The sequence below is a fragment of the Gorilla gorilla genome, chromosome 2 (genome assembly GCF_029281585.2).
Source record: "Gorilla gorilla gorilla isolate KB3781 chromosome 2, NHGRI_mGorGor1-v2.1_pri, whole genome shotgun sequence".
In the NCBI taxonomy this organism is placed as follows: domain Eukaryota; kingdom Metazoa; phylum Chordata; class Mammalia; order Primates; family Hominidae; genus Gorilla; species Gorilla gorilla.
In genome coordinates this window covers 190413363-190431437 of record NC_086017.1, presented here as the reverse complement: position 1 = coordinate 190431437, position 18075 = coordinate 190413363, and the positions used below count along the sequence as shown (strand labels likewise).

Genomic DNA, 18075 nt, shown 5'->3' with positions numbered 1-18075 from the left:
AGCCTGGCCAACGTGGTGAAACCCCGTTTCTACTAAAAATACAAAATTAGCCTGGCATGGTGGCTGGCGCCTGTTAACCCCAGCTACTTGGGAAGCTGAGGCAGGAGAATCACTTGAACCTGGGAGGCGGAGGTTGCAATGAGCTGAGATCGCGCCACTGTACTCCAGCCTGGGCGACAAGAGTGAAATTCTGTCTCAAAAAATTAAAAAAGCAAAAAAAAAAAAGAGGAAATTTGGGGACAGACTTGCACACAGGGAGAACACCATGTGAACATGAGGCTATCCATCTACAAGCCAAGGACAGACCTGAAATAGATCCTTCCCCCACAACCCTCAGAAGGAACCAACTGCCAATAACTCCATTTTGAATGTCTGGCCTCCACAACTGTGAGACCATAAATTTCTGCTAGGTAGGCAACTCAGTTTGTAGTAATTTGTTATGGCAGCCATACGAACTAATATTGATGCTACTTTATCATTTTATTAATAAATGTTGTAAGTTATACATTTTCATGCCAGCAACCCCTATCTCCCAGATCTTCCTAACGTTACATTAAATACTTCAGTGGGTTTTCTGTCAATGAACAATTTGACATCAGAAATTTGGGCAAGAGTCAGGCATAATGGCTCATGCCTATAATCCCAGTGATTTGGAAGGCCAAGGTGGGAGGATTGCTTGAGTCCAGGAGTTTGAGACTGGCCTGGGCAACATAGTGAGATCTCATCTCTACAAGAAATTTAAAAACTTAGCGGGCATGGTGCCACATGCCTGTAGTCCTAGCTATGCAGGAGGGTGAAGTGGGAGGATTGCTCGAGCCTGGGAGACTACAGCCTGGGAGCTATGATCAACCACTGCACTCCATCCTGGACAACAGAACGAGACCGTCTCTAAGAAAAAAATATTAAGTCTGTGAATGAATTTATGGTTCCTCAACAGAAAATGAAACATCAAGTTATGAATGAGTTATGATATAGTTATTTTTTATTGTGTAAGCCCTTATTAGTTCCTCCCTCATCCCATCTTAAAATATTCAACAATAGATAGTGGCTCAAAAATTTTTTTTTAAAAAAACAGACTGCCATGAAAACCAAATCTTTTCTTCCCGTGATAATAGTGGCTTCCTAGTGTTATTTCTTATTAATGGGAGTATCCGTGGACTTAATTGTATATTGCATTTTAGTTCTGGTCGTGTAATAATTTAATGACTTCACACATAAAAAACTAATCTTGTCTTGAGTTTTAAAAAGTTACTAGCACCCATGGTTAAGGAAGGAAAACTGTAGCTCACTTCTTCAATACATTTGTTTCTTTTCAATTCATGAAATCAGAGAATAGGCAAGAAACAGGATGACAGTCACCAAGAGTGGTTGAAACTACAAACTATCACGCAATTGAAAATACCACATTAAAGATATATTTATATACAGAAAATGGAGTAATGCCAATAAAATTTTATAATTTAAAAAAGTTACTTGTTAAAGGCAGATTTCATAAGTTGTGTTTACAATCATCCATTTAATCATCTCCAAAAAAAGGATGAATTTATTATTTTAAACTAACATTCTGTAAGTTAAAGAGAATAATCAAGTTGTCTCATGGACTGGAAGGTGACTTATTAATTCCCTTTCATTTCCAAACCTCATCAAGCAGTCACTACATTTATGAGGCAAGTCAGCTGAATGCTTGAAATCTAGATGAATTTTAAGATCTTCAATTTGTCCTGTTGAATATTCACAATATTGACATAAATAAATCCCTTCAGATAAATGTGAATTTAAATGCTTGCAATATTCTAGCATACTTGAAAAGCCTTTCCCACAGTCATCACAAACATGAGGAAAAATTTTTGTATGTTCAATAGCAACATGCCTGTTAACATTTGTATGAAGTCTACTCCGAAAACCACATACTTGACATACAAAGAAGTTTTTACATTTGTCAAAGGTAATTTTGCTTAAGAGGCTATACTGTCCATGTTCACCATTGTTATACTTATCACTTAACTCTATTAATTTACATGCATGCTCATTTACCACATGGCTATGCAAGTCTTCTGGATCATTAGTTTCATGTTCACAGAACTGACACAAGTACTGTTCATCACAGCTGTGCTCCTGGAAATGTAGGTAGAGTTCACTGCTTGAGGAGAACTGTACATCACACTGTTCACACCAATAGAGGTGATCACTAAAATGGGTGTCTGCAATGTGCTGGCTGAGGTTCTCAAAAATTACTGTCTTATAATCACAGTATTTACAAATGTAGGGATCCTCTTCATGCAATTTGGCATGTTCTATCAGAAGCATATTGGTAGAGAAACTTTCCTTGCATACTCGACACACATTTGAATCAGTACGTTTATGCTTCAGGATCATATGCTGCTTTAAGTCAGAAAAATATTTGCTGTTAAACTCACAAAGTTCACATTTATAGAGGCCACTGCTATTAGCTCTCAGTAAAGGCCATTTCTGCTGGGCAGTCACATTCAAACCTTGGCTCTTGTCAAGAATTTTACAAAGTTTAGCTGGCGGTTCTTCATCAGTTTGGTCTTGGAGACTCTCAGAGGAATTGTTTTCTGTCTCTATATCATAATCCTCAGAAATCGCATGCACTTCTACGGCAATTGGAACATCTTCAGCAGTGTGAACTTCTATAGGACTCTCCTCTTGGGTTTGCTGGTTGACTGATTCAGGTGAGTCACACTCTTCATCACAAATTTCAATATCAGCAGATTTTTCTGAAGAATAAAACAAACCTATTATATGACTATAACTAAATAAGATCTGTTAAATACAACCGGGGAAAAAAAAATTTATTGCATGCACTTTTTTTTAAATTCACCAATACAAAATATATCAATGCTATAAATTAGTTCCCCCAACCTGTAGAAAAGGCAGTGTGGTCTAGAATTCTAAGTACAGGACTGGGAACCAGGTAGTTCTGATTTCTGTTTCTGGCCTTGATTCCATCTGCAAATTTTGGCAAGTCATTTGATGTCTCGGTATCAGAATCATCATCTGTAAAAAGGGATTTGGAAGAATACTTATTATTTATACAATCAAAGCATTAATTATAGAACAAAGCATCAATTTTTAAATACGATTTTGAATTCCAACAGGAATTAAGGACTTGGATTTAGTCATAAAAAGAGAAGTTATCTATATATCTCAGACACAGAAAATCTGCTCAAACAAGCAAATGCTTTAGAATTGATGCCCCATTTGGACTAGATCACACTTTTTGAAGTTCCTTAGGATTTTAAGTTTAAATTACTGAGTTTGAATAAGTCTTTATACCCTCAGGCCAGCCACAGTGTTTCAAAGTTAGCACGGGGAAACTGAAATACAGGTTAATAGTGAAAACTGGGCTTCAACATTTTGCGAGGGACCAAGTTTTACTCAGTCTGCCAAGGCTGGAGTACACTGGCATGATCATGGCTCGCTCACTGCAGCCTCAAACTCCTGGGCTCAAGTGATCCTTCAGCCTCAGCCTCCTGAGTAGATAGGACTACAGGCATGCACCACCAAGCCCGGGTAATTCTTGTTTTTTGAGATGGGGTCTTGCTATGTTGTCCAGGCTGGCCTTGAACTCCTGGCCTCAAGCGATCCTCCCACCTTGGCCTCCCAAAGACCTGGGATTATAGGCGTGAGCCACCACACTCAGCCCATCCATCATGTTTTCTTAAAATAGACCTTATTTTTTAGAATAGTTTTAGAATTACAGAAAAATCTGAGAGGATAGTATGGAGAGGTCCCATGTATCCCAGTTTCTCCACAACTAACATCTAACATTAGTGTGGCACATTTGTTACAATTAATGACCAATACTGGTAACTTATTAATAAAGTCAATAAAGTCATCTAAATGCCCTTAGTTTTTAACCTAATGTCCCTTTTCTGTTCCAGGATACCACATTCCATTAAGGTGCCATGTCTCTCTATGCTATTGTTGGCTGTGGCAGTTTCTCACTCCTTGAGGAGTACTAATCAGGTATTCTGTAGGATTCCTTGCTAATGGAATTTGTCTGCTTTCTTTTTTTTTAAATGATTACGCTGGAATTATGGATTACTGGGAGATAGACCAGAGGTAAATTGCCATTTTCATCATTTCTTATCAAGGGTACATACTATCAATATGATTTATGGTTGTTGATGTTGATCTTGATCACCTGGCTAAGTCTTTATCAGGTTTCAACACTATAAAGTTGTCTTTTTTTTTTTTTGAGATGGAGTTTCACTCTTGTTGCCCAGGCTGCAGTGCAATGGCGCGATCTCGGCTCACCACAACCTCCGCCTCCCAGGTTCAAGCAATTCTCCTGCCTCAGCCTCCCGAGTAGCTGGGATTACAGGCATGCACCACCATGCCCAGCTAATTTTGTATTTTTAGTAGAGACCGGGTCTCTCCATGTTGAGGCTGGTCTCAAACTCCTGACCTCAGGTGATCTGCCCGCCTCAGCCTCCCAAAGCGCTGGGATTACAGGCGTGAACCACCGCACCTGGCCTAAAGTTGTGCTTTTACTTGCCATATTTTACCCTTTGTAAGAAGTCACTATGTGCAGTCCATGCTTAAGGAGTGCAGACTTATATTCCACCTCCTAGAGGGAGGAGTAGCTACATAAATAATTTGGAGTTTTATTGCTTCTTGGCCTTTTGGCTAAGATGAAGTCTAATAATTTGGAATTTTTCTGCACAGATTTGCCTCATCTCCTCTATTTAATAATTTATAACAGCATGAATTCATGGATATTTATTTTATACTCTGGGTTATAATTTTTTGTCCCCAAATAGTTTTCAGTTTTGGCTGTTGGGAGCTCTTTAAGTTGACGTGTGCTCCTTTGGCATACCCCTGTCAAGTGCGTGTGTTTAGGTTTTTTTAAGTACTTTCCTATTTTCCAGCACTACAAAATGCTCCAGGTTCATCTTGTATATTTCCTGCCCCAGACCTAGAATCAGCCACTTTCCCAAGGAGGCCTAGTTCCTTTTACTAAAGAATGGCATTAGAAACCAAGACCTGGGCATTGAATGTGCTCATGCTCACTGCTTCTGGGTGTCATTTCTTTTAGCCCTTCTCAGCTAACACAGCAAAGTGTGTGTGTACAGTACCACATGTATATACACACACATATCTACAAGCATTCTGTATGTAGCCATCTGAATCTATAGTAAGCTAAACAGGAATTCATACTGATGTCTCTAACTCTTTAACTCTACATGTTTTTTGTAATTTATATTTCTGTGCCTGTAACGGGAGCTCAAGGGAACTGGGACAATCTGGTTGCAGAAGAAGCTTAAGTGCAAGTTGTAAATTGTTATCATTCACCAATGCTCTAGAACAGAGGAGCCAATAGAAGATCCAACATTGAAAAATACCAAATCACCCTCTGTTCTTTTCTTCCACACTATGCGGTATAGCTGAGTAGAACTGTGTCTAACACTATTCTTAACCTTTCAACATAAATACTCCAACTCTGAGTCACTCCTGCATTGCCACCAATTCCTAATCAACTAAAGTGGATTTAGGGCTGAGAGCCGTGGCTCACACCTGCAATCTCAGCACTCTGTGAGGCCAACATGGGAGGACTGCTTGAGGCCAGGAGTTCAAGACCAGCCTGGGCAACACAGCAAGACCCTGTCTTTACAAAAAAATTTTTAAAAATTAGCCAGGCATCGTGGTGCATGCCTTTAGTCCCAGCTACTCAAAAGGCTGAGTGGGAGTATTGCTTTAGCTCAAGAGGTCAAGAATGCAGTCAGCCATAATCCATGGAGTGAGACATGGCTGCATGGGTGACAGAATGAAGACTGTCTCCCCCTAACCCCACCCCCTTCAAAAAATGGACTTAGGAGAGTGCACTTTTTTATTTACATGTCAGAAATAACGTTAAAAGTTCAAATTAACGCCGGGCACGGTGGCTCAAGCCTGTAATCCCAGCACTTTTGGAGGCCAAGGTGGGCGGGTCATGAGGTCAGGAATTTGAGACCAGCCTGACCAACATGGTGAAACCCTGTCTCTACTAAAAGTACAAAAATTAGCTGAGCGTGGTGGCGCACACCTGTAACCCCAGCTACTCAGGAAGCTGAGGCAGGAGAATTGCTTGAACCTGGGAGGCGGAGGTTGCAGTGAGCCAAGATCGCGCAGCAATGCTGCACTCCAGCCTGGGCGACAAAGTGAGACTCCATCTCAAAAAAAAAAAAAAAAGAATAATTAAAATTACTTGCTTTCTTAAAAAAATACAACTTTGTTTTCTTACATTGTAACAAACTTCAAAGACTTGTCTGTTTTGAAATCATCAATCCACATTTTACCCACATTTTCAAGTAAGGAATAAAAAATGTAAAAGCAGTTTAAAGAAACGTATTTTCGAAAATATTAGATATACCTTTGTTGTCAAAATATTTTAAATCTGGCTGTCTCATAGAACAGACACTGTAACAATGATCAGAGAAAATTCCATTGAATCCATCTGCAATTCTGCTTATTCCAGAGGAATCTGAACATAAAATGAAAAATATTTCAAGCACAGTAAACGTACACATTTAATGAGAAACTTCCCATTATCTAACTTATACAAATGTTCTTAATGTTAATTATAGTATCTGTAATGAAAATATTATATATTTTCAACTTTTAAAGCTTTTATATTTCAGATCCGATATTTGACACAGGACTTTGAAAGAACCACAAATTACATACTCTAAAACGTAACAACTTTGAAATATAGAAGGACACATTTGTTTTATACTCAGAGTCACACAAAATAAAAATATATGATAAACACTGTATTAACTGCACAAAAGAGTGAAATAAACACCAGGAAGGTGTGCCATGTCATGCAGAGAAATGTTATTACATAGGGGAAATGGTAAGGACCACTTAGGGCTTCTGAATATAGTCATTTCAAGTCTTGTCTAGGAAGGGCCAGTAAGCAGTATACTAGGCTTAATTTCTTCAGATATGAAGAATGTGTAGGCTGGGTAGACTAATAGGTAAGACTGAGATGGTCCCAAGTAAATGTATGCGAGGTGTATTAGAGATGGCCACAAACACCCCTTTTCTTATACTGCCAACACAGCAGAGCCAACCTCAACGAAAGGATCTAAAATTACACAGTCATCCAGCCTGTGCAGCATGGTGAAACCCCATCTCTACTTTAAAAATACAAAAAATTAGCCAGGTGTGGCAGTACACGCCTGTAATCCCAGCTACTTGGGAGGCTGAGGCAGGAGAATCACTTGAACCCAGAAAGCAGAGGTTGCAGTGAGCTGACATCACACCATGGCACTCCAGCCTGGGTTAGAGAGTGAGACTCTGTCTCAAAAAAAAAAAAAAATTACACATTCAGCATGAAAGTTTACATTTCCTAAAGTAATAGAGAGGATAAAGTCTTTTTTCCCCAATAATGTAAAATATTTTCTACCAAGGTTGTCATTATTGGGTCTTAAGCACAGCTTCGGTATCAGACATGCAAATCCCAATTATGCTATATAAGTAAATAACCTTGGCTATCTAATTTTAAATATTTATAACCCATAGAGCTGTGAGGAATAATATAATGTCTGTAAAGTTCTTATGTGTGCCTAGCACATGGTAGACAATAAGGAATATCTATTCAGATAATGTATTTAAACCGCTGTTTTACCTAAATATTGACCCAGATATTTAAGTCTTATCTGATCACTTAGGAGAAAATGGATGAGAATATAATTTTGTGGGAATTAATCCATACCCAACTTTAAAATAATTATACACTGACCTGAATAACGAGAAGGGTGTAGAGTCTTCCTTTTTCTTTTTTTAGGATACTCATTCATATCTTTTCAATCTAAAAAATGAAAAAAATTAACAAATATGTCACAAATAACAACTGTTAATGACGTTATAAAAATTCTAACTGAAGAATTTATTGGCAATATGAAATATGTGAGCCACTTGAAAATCTATGGTATAAGAAAAATGTTAAACGATGCCTCTGTTTGTATTTCAGATTGTTTTCCAGTCAGGTTTCAAGGCAGAAACTGATTTCTGTTTTCTTTCTTACGGAGGTTAAAAAATTCTTTTTCAAATGTTGATATAAATTGTGAGAACTGGATAATTACAATAAACCACATGTTTAAGTCATTTTATTTTGTGTATATATAAAAAAAGAAACACTGTGCCTATGGCACCATACTAGGAGTTTTATAGGCACATTTCCTACCACTGGAAGTATTTTTAGGTAGTTTTCAAGCTAAAGGCGGAGACATTTCCTTTAAAAAAATATTGTCACAAATATGTATCAGCCTCCTGGCTTCCAGAAAAAAGTACTCATCACACAGATCAGAATATAAATAATTTTCAAGAAAAAAATCATTTTCCTATTTATGAGGTCACATTCAATGTTCCACTGAGAACACAACAGGTGCAGCAACCACTATCCAATTAAATTCTCATTAACTGTTACAAAATTAATTAGTTTCAATACAGTCCACTTACTTGGTATAATTCTTACTACTGGAGTGAGGAAAAATGAATTACAATAAGTTTCTGTAGACGGTAAAAAAATGCCTGTAAGTAAAACATGAAAGAAGTTAGTAAGCAAAAATACAGCTCATTTCTGGTACTGAATAATACAACGGCACCAGATCTTTAATCAATTGGAAAGTTATACAGAACTAATTAAGATATATTATTTTGAAAACAATGTACTACACACTAAAAACTGTATATATTGATAAATATGTGATTATATGTAAATTTCCACATTTCTTTGAAATGATTTACCTTCTATAGTTTTTTTTTTGTTTGAGACAGTCTCACGCCTGACCTATAGTTAAATCTTTTGACACCAAAATAGGACTATGAATCTGAATTAATTTATTCATCCATAAGGAAAGCAAGCATAATGAAAGCAAACCAAATTATAAACTTTTTGTTTTTGAGACCGAGTTTTGCTCGTTACCCAGGCTGGAGTGCAATGGCGTGATCTCAGCTCACTGCACCTCTGCCTCCTGGGTTCAAGCGATTCTCCTGCCTCAGCCTCCCAAGTAGCTGGGATTACAGGCATGTGGCACCACACCGGGCTAATTTTTCTATTTTTAGCAGAGACGGGGTTTCACCATGTTGGCCAGGCTGGTCTCAAACTCCTGACCTCAGGTGATCCACCCACCTGGGCCTCCCAAAGTGCTGGGATTACAGGCGTGAGTCACCTTGCCTGGCCCAAATTATAAACTTTAAACTGTTACAGCCCTTATAGATTATTTAAGAAATAAAAGTAAAAGTGGCTGGGCACAGTGGCTCACGCGTGTAATTCCAGCACTCTGGGATGCCGAGGCGGGTGGATCACCCCAGGTCAAGAGATCGAGACCAGCCTGGCCAATATGGTGAAATCCCGTCTCTGCTAAAAATACAAAAATCAGCCGGGTGTGATGGTGCGCACCTGCATCCCAGTTACTCAAGAGGCTGAAGCAGGAGAATGGCTTGAACCTGGGAGGTGGAGGGCTACAGTGAGCTGACATCGTGCCACTGCACTCCAGCCTGGGCAACAGAGCAAGACTCTCTCTCAAAAACAAAAAATCAGAACAAAACAAAAAAAGAAAAAAGTAAAAGTGATAATAATAATTTACTGACCACCAATTATGTACCAGGCTGTGAACATACTTTATCTCATTTAATCCTATGTAATCATATGAGATGCAAAATTCACATCACCCTCTCAAAATTATACTTCCTGTTATTGAGGAAACTGAGGCACAGTAAAGTCAAAGCTAGATACTCAGTAAATGCTGGGGTTGGGATTTGAATAAAGGTTTACCCAACTTTATTTATTAATCTATTTATTTATTTGAAACGGAGTCTTGCTCTGTCACCCAGGCTGGAGTGCAGTGGCGCGATCTTGGCTCATTGCAAGCTCTGCCTCCCCAGCTCAAGCGATTCTCCTGCTTCAGCCTCCTGAGTGGCTGGGATTACGGGCGCCCGCCAGCAGGAGGCTGGGATTACAGGTACCCGCGAGCACACCCAGCTAATTTTTGTATTTTTAGTAGAGACGGGGGTTTACTATGTTAGCCAGGCTGGTCTTGAACTCCTGACCTCAAGTGATCCGCCCACCTCAGCCTCCCAAAGTGCTGGGATTACAGGCAGGAGGCACCGCGCCCGGCCTATAATGCTCTTAACACCAAGGTGATACACATGACAGGTGTTCTAGCTGAGGTGCACATACTATTTTTGCTGCTTCACTAAGTTCTGGGTATATCAGCACTGAAGTGATATAATACAGCAGGGAATGAGATAGTGCTTTTTCAGTTTATTTTATTTTTATTTTTTTTTCGGACAGAGTCTCGCTCTTTCGCCCAGGCTGGAGTGCAGTGGCGCTATCTTGGCTCACTGCAAGCTCCGCTTCCCGGGTTCATGCCATTCTCCTGCCTCAGCCTCCCAAGTAGCTGGGACAACAGGCACCCGCCACGGCGCCCGGCTAATTTTTTGTATTTTTAGTACAGACGGGGTTTCACCGTGTTAGCCAGGATGTTCTCGATCTCCTGACCTCGTGATCTGCCCGCCTCGGCCTCCCAAGGTGCTGGGATTACAGGCGTGAGCCACCGCGCCCGGCCTTTTCAGTTTATTAAGCATTTTCCTAACCCTTATTCTATTTCATCTTCAAAATGGTCCTGTGCGGTACATGGAGGAGTTACTATCAAACCCATTTACATTTTTACTGATGTGGAAACAGCCTTAGTGAAAGTTAAGTCAACTAGTAAGTGGGAGAACCAGAGATGAAAATGCATGCACATCTTGCTTCCAGTTCTTAGCTACCAGTTGGGAGAAGGGGAACAGAACAGCCTAAAGAAACAGACAACCATGAAATGTACAGAAATGATACCAATATATTAAATACCTCACCTCGCTGGGCGCAGTGGTTCACGCCTGTAATCCCAGCACTTTGGGAGGCCGAGGCGAACAGATCACCTGAGGTCGGGAATTCAAGACTAGCCTGACCAACATGGAGAAACCCCGTCTCGACTGAAAATACAAAATTAGCCGGGCGTGGTGGCCCATGCCTGTAATCTCAGCTACTCGGGAGGCTGAGGCATGAGGATCGCTTGAACCCGGGAGGCGGAGGTTGTGGTGACCCGAGATCACATCATTGTCCTCCAGCCTGGGTAACAAGAGCGAAACTCTGTTTCAAAAAAAAAGAAAGAGGCCGGGCGCGGTGGCTCACGCCTGTAATCCCAGCACTTTGGGAGGCCGAGGCGGGTGGATCACGAGGTCAGGAGATCGAGACCATCTTGGCTAACACGGTGAAACCCCGTCTCTACTAAAAATACAAAAAAAATTAGCCGGGCGTGCTGGCGGGCGCCTGTAGTCCCAGCTACTTGGGAGGCTGAGGCAGGAGAATGGCGTGAACCCAGGAGGCGGAGCTTGCAGTGAGCCGAGATCGCGCCACTGCACTCCACCCTGGGCGACAGAGCGAGACTCTGTCTCAAAAAAAAAAAAAAAAAAAAAAAAAAGGAAAAAAGAAAAAAGAATAAAATCAAATGCCTCACCTAACAATGTAAACAATCATTCCTTGAGTAACCATCTCAATTCACTGCATTCAAAAATCAAAAAGAGAAGAGCTATTAGGATTCATATAGCCCAAAGCTTCACACTTCATGCTCTAAATACTCTAAAAGTAGCAGGGAGAACACTGAAAACACTCAGCCGAACATGTTAAGTAGTCTCTTGTTATTTCAGAATGCATCTCAAGTTCTTTGCAACTTGAAGAATAAAAGTAAGAAAAGGAAACCAAGCGTGGTATTAAAATCAACGTTGCAAGCTGGCCTGGATTCAGGCTGTTAGGTGAGAGGAGGAGGCACATGGATCAGGAAGAGTTTGACTCCTACTTAGGGCCGAACGATAACCAAATGTCTATCGGACTTCCTTTCAGCACAATGGTGATGCCTACTCAAGACCAAAAATGCTAACCATTCTTCATTTTAGCAATCATTTTCATGTGCCTTTTGTGTGCATAACAGCCTTGAAAAAACTTAGCTTTTTACTCAAGGATGTCATAAACATTTGCTCACTAGTCTTCTTAGCAGGAAGATTCTGAATCACAAGCAACCTATCACAGTCCCCCCTCCCTCTGAAATACAAACGACATATGTAACACGTGTCACTGAAGAAAAATCAGAAAACTGTTTAAAAATTTTTTATATCACCTAGAAACCAACATCTTTCCACCTGTCATTTTTTTCAACCAACAAGAAAGTCTATGCACAAAATACAATACACACAACAGGCAGTCAGCAATCATCAAATAGATAAACGTTTTAAAAGGCTTTTCATGCAATGTATAGTCTTTCTTCCTAATTGCTATAAGACGTCTTTACAGTAAATAACTCCATTTTTAACGAATTTAAAAAGAGTTAAGCTTTCTTTTTCGCTCTCATTAAAATAAGCATATGCTTTAAATTGTAAAAGAATTGAAACAAAACATGTTGCAGGAGAGCCTGAACTAGAATCCACTACATGTCCAACGTGGAGGCAGTCTTTACTGCAGTATCACACGGTCACTAAATAACTTGATTCGCTATTTTTCAGTCCGGCATAAATCTTTCTCTTCGAAAAAAAAAAAAGGTATAAACTGCTTCAAATGACTCGTTTCCCTAGACAGTACTTAAAGACAAAACCAAAAAAAAGGGTTTCTAAGCACCGTCACGAGTGAGGCGACTCTCAGGCTGGAGGCTTTGGGCGCCAGCATCGACGCCTGCTCTCCGCGGCTGCAACTCGCTGCGCGAGCCCGGGGATTAGCTGCCGGAGGTCACGAAGCCGCCGGGCAGGGCCGCAGCGCCAGCGAGGACCCAGGATCGTCCCGAGCCCGGACGCAGCCAAATGCCCGTCGGAGGCGCAGGGCAGAAGTCCCCGGGACTTAGCCGCCTCCACCCCGGCGCCACGCACCAGCCTCGCCCGGGCCCAGAAGCCGGCGCCAAGGAGACTCCCAAGCCCCGACACCAAAGGTTCCGTAAAGACAACGGCAGCAGGGGGCCGAGGGGAGCCCGGTCAAGGCGTCCTGCGCAGGGGGTGGAACTGCCTTCGGGATGGGGGAGGGGAACGCCATCCCGCCATATAACGAAGGCAGAGTTTCCGTATAAAGGGAGCTCCGGTCTCTCCCGCCCTCTCCCGTTAGAAGATGCGCCCGCACGCCCGCGTCCCCTGGAGCAGTCCAGCGCCCGGCCCACCCGCTCCTCCCTCACACTCACCAGGCAGTCCCCCGAGGCCCTCCCGGCCGGCCCACGCAGAGGCGGCGGCGGCCGAGAGCGCAGGCGGAGGGGCCGCGCGGTCCTTCCCGCGGACGCACGGCGGCGGGCAGCGCTGCTCCGGCCCTGGCGCTCCCGGACGCTGTGCCGGGCCGACCCCTCTCCCTCCCCGCGCGCCCCACGCCCTGAGCGCCAGGCCCCTGGCCTAGGCTCCGCGGCCGCACCGCCCTGGCCGCCTCGCTCCGCGCCTGCGCCGCGCACCTCAGGGGCCCGCCGAGAGGGCGGGGAGGTGACGAGGTGAGGTGGGGGCAGGGAGCGGGCTGCGCGAACGCACCGCACACGCGGCCTGGGAGGGACCACCGGCCCGCACCCCGGGGGAGGCCCAGCGGCCCGCGCCCCCTGCCGGAGGGCTTGCGCCGCCGCAGTCTCCTTCTGGGCGGGGAAGAGCCCCTCCCGAGCCCCGAGGGCGATCCCACCCTCTAGGATTACTCCACGCCAGGCGGCCGGCGAATTTATCCCGCCCGCCTCCACCGCCCCTTCAAGCCCTGGGGAACTGGGAGAAACGTGGCGCGCAGCGGCACCTTTCCCACGCTGCTCCTCAAGGGAAAGGACGCGAATGGTTTTGCCCAGGTTAGGCAAGGCAGATGGCATTTCAGACCCCGAAGTGTGCCAGCCGCCTGTTGGGGACAAAGAGGCCGAGGACCGCGTCACAGTTTTACTGAGGCCACACCAGAGAACCACCCAGGGCTAGGATGCTGCCCTCAGGGCAAGAGGGTGAAACCTGAAGACTGCGAGTCGGTGTTGAGTTTCACCCGATTCCTTGGCTCGAGAAATAGTGGAATGAATGAGGAGTTAAGGGGGACTGGACTCGACGATTTAAGTCCTTTCTCGACTTTGACTTTCTTTGAGCAGCTGTAGAAATGATTAAATTACACGAGCATAAATAAATTTGTGAACATGGTTCCATAAATGATCTCTGTGCAAGTGTGGTGATATGTTTAATTCAGTCCTTTTGACAATGAGTTGAGGTTTTTAGTCACATTTTACAAAATGGAAAAGTAAATGTGTGAGAAGCTAAAGACTGGGTCTTAATTCATTTTGGTAGCCTAAACCCCTGAGGTTCAAACGGTTAAGAGGATGACTGAGGGCCATGTGGATTATCAGGTACCCAAGGTCACTCGGATAGTTAGGGCTGCAATGATGTCTCTTTGTTCACGTCCACTGCTTTTTCTGACAACCACATGCTAATCAACCAATCAATCGCTGGAAAGTAATAATCACAGACTTTACTCCGATCCCTTCACCATCCCCCAGGAGATAAAGCTATATTTGAAAGAGACACTACTTGTTTGTGAGGCTAAGTTTTTATGACCTCCTAAGTTTTATGTGCGTACTCAGCTCAAATAAATGCTCACGAATGCTAGTATGGCCCGAATTAAAGTTCGAAGAAATGTACATTTTTAAATCCTAGAATAGTTAGTATCTAGCACAGAACCGGGAATCGGTGGAAACCACAAGGGGGTGTCATGCCACCATCTTACCATTTTGCCTTACCACATAGCCTTGTGTCCAACAAAATCTTTATATTTCAAAATGAAGTTTTACTCCAAAACATTTTGTAGTGAAAGTAAACGCACACTCTCCCCAGGATCCCACGTATTGTTTGCACTTAGAGGAGCTTGACTTTGTTTAGATGTTGTTTAACATAGTCACAAATTGCAAGCAATTTCAAGTTCTTGATTAGCTGGAGTGTTTTTCAGTTTCATTTTTGGGTCCCTCTTTTCCTCATCCCCCGCTCCAAGGGAGGGTGATAGCTGGGATAAAACCCTAAAATCTCAAGAGTACTAAATTGTAGAGTTTGTTAAATACTATTATAAATTTGATTCAGGGCTATTAAAACATCGTTCTTCCAACTTTTTCACACACTTGTAGAATAGCTTAATTTCTCCTTCCTTCTTTTCTTTTTTTTCTTTTTTCTTTTTTCTTTCTCACGGTCTCACTCTGTCGCCCAGGCTACAGTACAGAGATGGGATATCGGCTCACTGCAATCTCCACCTCCTAAATTCAAGCAATTCTCGTGCCCCACCCTTCAGATTAGCTGAGATTACAGGCGCGAGCTGCCACACCTGGCTAATTTTTGTATATTTAGTGGCGATGAGATTTCACCATATTGGCCAGGCTGGTCTTGAGCTTCTGGCATCAAGTGATCCGCCCGCCTTGGCCTCCTGAAGTGCTGGGATTACAGGCGCGAGCCACCGCGCCCGGCCACTTAATTTCTTCCTGATTAGAAAATAGTTACGTTTTTAGTACAGAATGGAGACAACAGAAAAGTACAAAGAGCAAAAGTAAATTTACCATAATCTCACAATCCTGAGCTTATCAATGGTAACATTTTGCTTTCTATCTTTCCGTCATTTTTATACCTATACTGACATAAAAATTTGTTTTCAAAATTAGAATATTGGCTGTGTTTTTTTCTAACAGGTGCTTTTTTCCAATTAGTATAGCACGAGCATTCTTTATGTTTTTTGTTTGTTTGTTTGTGTGTTTTTGAGACAGAGTCTTGCTCTTTCGCCCAGGCTGGAGTGCAATGACGTGATCTTGGCTCACTGCAACCTCCGCCTCCCAGATTCAAGCGATTCTCCTGCCTCATCCTCCGAGTAGCTGGGATTACAGGCGCGTGGCACCACACGGGGCTAATTTTTGTATTTTTAGCAGAGACGGGTTTCACCATGTTGGCCAGGCTGGTCTCAAACTCCTGACCTCAGGTGATCCGCCCACCTCGGCCTCCGAAAGTACTGGGATTACAGGCGTAATGGTAGTTTGTTGTTTGTTTTTTAATTTTGTTAGTGGTGCAAACATTTTAAATTGTAGTGAAAGCAAGTCTATTAATCTTTTCCTTTGCAAGTTCTATTTTTGGCCTTTTGCTGAGATAATCTTTTCTTCTATGCAGGATCTGGTTGCATTTTTTGCTTTAACTTTTTTGTTTGTCTACAATTTATTTTGGGATATGGGATGAAGAGAACTGGGTAAATCTGGACTAGGGCCTGAGTAGCTGCAGTTCTAACAAATTTCCTTTCGAAGTCCATGCTGCTGGCCTGCGATCACATCTGGAGAACCACTATCCTAAGTCTTTCCTCACCCAACCCCACACTAACCATATAGTATTTCCCACACTAACCATATAGTATTTCTCACTATTCCACAGATACGCTCTGCCTTTTTCTCACTTGTGTGATCTAGCACGTTTCTTCCACCTGCAATTTGTTTCCTTTGTTTCTGTAAGATGAAGCTCACAGTTGATCTCTTCTATGAAACCTTGATTTTCCCTTGCCGAAATCTCTGACCAATCTTTAGAGATTCCACAGTAGTTAGTACATTTGTCCACTTCTTCCCAGAGATGGAGTTACTGTGAAGTTATTGAAGCTTAAATTTCAAGTCCCTTCAATTGCATGAATCTCTTCCAGGACCAGGTGCTTAATTTTGTATTATTTATTTTGAGACAGAATCTCACTCTATCGCCCAGGCTGAAGTGCAGTGGCATGATCTCGGCTCTCTGCAACCTCCTCCTTCTGGGTTCAAGCGATTCTCGTGACTCAGCTTCCCAAGTAGCTGGGACTACAGGTGTGCACCACCATGCCTGGCTAATTTTTGTATTTTTAGTAGAGACGGGATTTCACCATGTTGGCCGGTCTGGTCTCAAACTTCTGACCTCAAGTGATCCACCCACTTCAGCCTCAACAAAGTGCTGGGATTACAGGCATGAGCCACCACACCCAGCCTGTATTAAAATTTTATATTATTTTTCTTAAATTGATCTTCCCAGTTTGCATAAGCATCTGCCCTTGCAAAATTTGGCTCCATCTGTTCATCATGTTGTCTCTCCACGGACTGTAAGTTCCAGTTTTATTATCTTCCAATCTGCTCCATTTCCCTGCTTAGCACAGTATCTTGCACACAGCTTCATTCATTTCTTTCGGTAGAATATTCATTGCATATCTACCTTGTGTTCAGCACTGTACTAGATACTGGCAATACAGTGTGAGCAAGATATACATGGTCATTGGTCTCCTGGTCCTTACAGTTGAGTAGGGAATATGAGCAATTATACAACACTGGAATGTAATTAGTAAACTTACATAGTGCAGGTATGGGAACACATGACACATGGCCTAGCTTGGTATTCTGTTTGTCGAATGAATTGATAAACTCTGTCATGGTTACCTAGTCAGCTAACACTAGTGCACACCTAAGGGACATGCTTCTGACTCAGGCATGAGGTGGCTGCATGCAAAAGTCTCAAGTTAGTGATCTCACATACTCAACAGAGCCATCTGAGCTCCAAAATTCCAAGCCACCCTTACACAGGTACAAGGACTAAATTTATACATTTCTTTTTTGAAAGCACTACAGGCCAGGTACGGTGGCTCACACCTGTAATCTCAGCACTTTGGGAGGCCAAGGCAGGCAGGTCACTTGAATGCAGGAATTTGAGATGAGCCTGGGCAATGTGGCAAAACTGTGTCTCTCCAAAAAAACAAAAAACACAAAAAATTAGCCACGTGCCTGTAGTCCCTACTCAGGAGGCTGAAGTAAGAGGATCTCTTGAACCCAGGAGTTCAAGGCTGCAGTGAGCTGTGATTGTACCACTGTACTCTAGCCTGGGTAACAGAGTGAGACCCTGTCGAAAAAACAACAAAAAAGCAGTCCAACAAAGCCCAAATCTGGCCGTTCCAGTCAACGCACTCAGACAATTTGCTTTCCTAAAATGGGACAGGGAAAGTGTTTTGGTTGTAAAAGATCTAGCCTATTTCTCCTTTTTTTTTTTTTTTTTGAGATGGAGTTTTGTTCTTGTTGCCCAGGCTAG

The 18075-nt window shown here is 42.6% G+C and overlaps 1 protein-coding gene across 2 annotated transcripts; it reads right to left on the bottom strand.

Moving 5' to 3' along the window:
- Window positions 1–461: 461 nt before the first annotated feature.
- On the bottom strand, window positions 462–13353 carry ZNF639 (zinc finger protein 639). 2 transcript variants are annotated; one of them, XM_031009820.3, is made up of 6 exons: window positions 13212–13353; window positions 8470–8541; window positions 7751–7819; window positions 6377–6487; window positions 2884–3018; window positions 462–2738 (listed from the first exon to the last, which is right to left on the bottom strand). In XM_031009820.3, the coding sequence occupies exons 3-6, from the start codon at window positions 7806–7808 to the stop codon at window positions 1585–1587; spliced, it is 1458 nt and encodes a 485-aa protein (XP_030865680.1). In that variant the 5' UTR covers window positions 7809–7819; window positions 8470–8541; window positions 13212–13353; the 3' UTR covers window positions 462–1584. The 2 variants fall into 2 exon arrangements, with proteins under 2 accessions (XP_030865680.1, XP_063560468.1); XM_063704398.1 differs by lacking the exon at window positions 13212–13353 and adding an exon at window positions 12665–13196.
- Window positions 13354–18075: the final 4722 nt, after the last annotated feature.